The 3,746-nt window shown below is 33.7% G+C and overlaps 1 protein-coding gene across 1 annotated transcript; it reads right to left on the reverse strand.

The window, feature by feature from the left end:
- Positions 1 to 1,020: 1,020 nt before the first annotated feature.
- On the reverse strand, positions 1,021 to 1,971 carry LOC114632834 (vomeronasal type-1 receptor 4-like). Its single transcript, XM_028781429.1, has one exon. It carries the CDS (start codon positions 1,930 to 1,932, stop codon positions 1,021 to 1,023), a length of 912 nt encoding a protein of 303 aa, XP_028637262.1. The 5' UTR covers positions 1,933 to 1,971.
- Positions 1,972 to 3,746: the final 1,775 nt, after the last annotated feature.

Below are 3,746 nucleotides of genomic sequence, written 5' to 3' on the forward strand. Positions count from 1 at the left end.
CTTTTCAACTGTACTTTATATTTGACTCAGTTCCTCATTGTCCCATGACTTCACATGAAAGAAAATGTTATATTTGCCTTTGTCAGAATGACTAATTTTCTTAAGCTTCCCTCTGGTTCCATCCCCATTTCTGTACTGTATTCATAGCAGAGATGACACTTGGAGAATTGTAGTGGCTACATGTAAGAAGAAATAGACAAGAGCTTGGAGCTTGGGAACTGGCTCAGTATTTAAAGCATGTAGTGATCTACCAATGAACTAAGTTCTGTTCTAAGCAACCACACTGAATGACATGTAGCTACAGTTCCAGAAATTTCAAAGCACTCTTCTTGCCTCTGTGAGCAGCAGACCTGTATAGTGTGGACATGCACACACTTAAGCACAAACATATGCACAAAATTAAAATATTTAAACATTATCAATAAGACTTCAGTTGTGGAAAGATGGCTTGGAACTTCACAGAAATGACTGCCCTTGCAGAGTTCCAGTGTCTTATTTTTATCACCCAGTGTGTTTGCTTGCTCAAAATTATCAGTGACTCCAGTTCTAATGGGTACAAAACATCTTCTAAGCTTTTGTACATGAAACCTTTTCCTAAGGTTTTGTACATGAAGTACACAGATAGAAATATACCCATTCATATAAAAGAAAAAGAATATTACACACACACACACACACACACACACACACACAGAGTCAACCAAAGGTATATTTTTCTGGGCCATCAGATAATTCGTAACCTCACAAATGTATTATCTCATGTTCACTATACTTTGCTTGATATTGTATTAACAATTTATACTCAAAGGTAATCTTATATATTAGAAATGTTAGTCATTACTGAATAGTAAATTATATAAAAATAAAGTTGAGATAACTGATAACTGACTTCTGATGAGTTCATATAGTGAAAGAATTGATTACAGGATGATTGATATTTTCAAACTGCAATCATAGCATTGTAAAACAGATTAAAAATAAGACAATATATAAGATAAGACATATTGTACTTGGATGAAGCTATCTTTTACAAAAGCAGGACAAAATCAGTCTACAACTAGGTATAATATTGCTCATGAGTACAAAGGGGCAAACTATAGGAAAGCATGATTCAAGAAATATTACACATATTCGCAGTAGCACTGGATATTTGGAAAATGCCATAAAGATGACCGTAATGGAGGAGAATGAGTAAGAGATGATGAAAGTGAATACCAGGATGAGGATAGATTGGGTAGCTCTGTTTTCAGGTGAGGCATTTAGAAAGTACTGAGAACTATGGATATGCTTGACTTGTTTCTTATGTCTATAGAGGACGCTTACCATGGAGACACTTGAGCAGGCCATGAGACCCAGACACAGTCCATCTGAGAAGCACAGTAAGACTATACACAGTGCAGTTTCCACATTTCCAGAACTAAACCATGAACAGTATTCATAAATCTTCCAGTTAGTCACATTTTTGTTGTACCTGGGGCTTGATAATCTTACTGGAGTCATGATGTTTAGAAAGAGTTGCACAAGCCAGCCTACTGAGCAGGAGGGACCAACATTCTTGGTGGCTCTGTGATTAAGCATTATCCACCTGGAGTTGCTGGGGCTGATTGTGATTGCTTGGAAGCAACTCAGTAGGCACATAGCATACAGGGACAGTCCCCTTGTTATTCGGTAAATATAGTTGATTAACTTACATCCAATATCATCCAGGAAATCTTTAAATCCATAATGTGACAGTGTCTGTGGAATGCCTTTTGAGATGATATACAAGCAGTTGGCAAAAGCCAAGTGCTCTATAATCTGGTCTTTGGGTCTTAAAAGCTTTCTAGTAGATATTGAAATGATATAATAAAGTAGTATTGAAGAATTTCCAATCATGCCCACTGTAATCTGAGAGAAGAGAAAAATTTCCATTGCAAAATTTTCAGAAGCCATTTTCTTTCCTATAAAAAAGTAAATAAATTTATTATAGTTATTAATCCTTAAATACATTAACACTTGCATTACTTCATGATGTTAGCTAAAGGAATATAGTTATCACTTTAGTGCTTTTGTATAGCTCTCCCACTTAAGAACATTCAAAGGTTTGTTGGTAACATAAATGTTCTCTATTAATTAAATGGAAAATTTTGACACCTTTCCTCTGAATAATACTATCACTGGACAAGGTGCTGCATGACCTTTAACATAGCCATCAAAAGATAGAGGCACACAGACAAATTTATTTGATGGTAATCTGGCCTACACAGCTATTTCCAGGGCAGATTGTGTTATAGAACACATAACTCTATGTTAAACCCCCCAAAGTGATAAATGTTTTTATTTATTCTGAAAGACATGATTATTTGAGGTCAATTTTCAAAGAAAGCACTTTTAAGATGCATTAATTCTGAAGCTCACAAGAAATATAATTTACAATTCCTTAAGAAAGCAATAAATAATATTTGAAAATCTTATTTTAAAACAGTAATTAAATATTCACAATATGTAAAGTATATTTATTTTAACATTTATATAGTGTTTCATTATGTGTTTTTAATCATGGAGGTGATTGCATGAGAGTGTATGTTCCAACGGTGTCCAGAGTACCTGGGTCTGCCAACTATGGATTTGGAGGCAGGGATAAGCCACAAATAGGAACTTCAAACTGAACTCACATAGAATGTAATCGCAATATGCACTCTTAAGAAAGGGCTTGTCCCTCTATCCTACAAAAATATTTGAATCTACATTTGAAAATATCATAAAATATGAAACAAATTAATGATGGGTTCATGACTTGGATAAGTTACATGTAAACTGTTCAGATGTTGAAAAATGTGCAAAATCTGGCCCAATATCCTTAATAATTAAAGGAATACAGTGAAGGGATGCAAATCAAAGCTGCAATGAGAGGTCATCACATTCAGTATAAACTAATATTAATCAAAACAAATTACTGTAAATAAAGGCAAGAGTTAAAGCTGCTGAGCACACGGTGAAATAAGAATCCCTGTGCAGATTCTATTGAAAAGGAAAATATTTTAGCAACTATACTAGTATCGTTTTTCTTCAGTAAACTGATAAATCATTACCAAATTCCAATTTACATGTTACAAGAATCTGGGATTCTGAAAGGATTCAAAGCCATATAGGAAATGACCGGTTTTGAGTAAAATGTGTAAAAGAATGTTCTTTGTTTTTTTCAAATTGCCCTACTATGTTTCAGCAGTTCTTAGGTAGAATTTGAAAACCCACAGTAATTTCTTTCTATTATGTTTTGTAGTCAAAATTTCTAAACTTACATTTTTTTATATAAATTGGATATCAGCATGCATAAAAACTGGATTATGATTATAGCCTCTCACTTTTTACTAAAGTTGTCAACACATTTAAAACCTGAAATGCTACAACCATAAGAGCAATATGCTAGTACACAGATATAGGTGGCAGCAACAAGACTCAATAGTACAGACGTTGCACAAAGAATTTAGAAGTAGAACTATTTGAAATTAAAAGCATTCTGCACATTAAAGAAAAGTAAAACTCTAGTGTGGTAAAACCTACAAGATGGTAGAAAACATTGACTTTTGAACTTCATTCAGGAGCTTAATATCTACTGTGTATAAAGGAAAATAAAGATTAAACTATATCTTCACAAACTTTTGAGTCATCAGATTAATGATACCTACAGAAATTCTTTAAAGATGTAACATAGAAGTGCAGGAAATGCCTTTTACATGTACTCACCATATGTGGCATTTCTGTAA

The sequence above is a fragment of the Grammomys surdaster genome, unplaced genomic scaffold, assembly GCF_004785775.1.
Source record: "Grammomys surdaster isolate TR1022 unplaced genomic scaffold, NIH_TR_1.0 430, whole genome shotgun sequence".
NCBI classification, from domain to species: domain Eukaryota; kingdom Metazoa; phylum Chordata; class Mammalia; order Rodentia; family Muridae; genus Grammomys; species Grammomys surdaster.

What these genes read in the sequence shown, in the direction of transcription:
- LOC114632834 (XM_028781429.1), bottom strand. Translation starts at nt 1,932, where the DNA reads ATGGCTTCTGAAAATTTTGCAATGGAAATTTTTCTCTTCTCTCAGATT.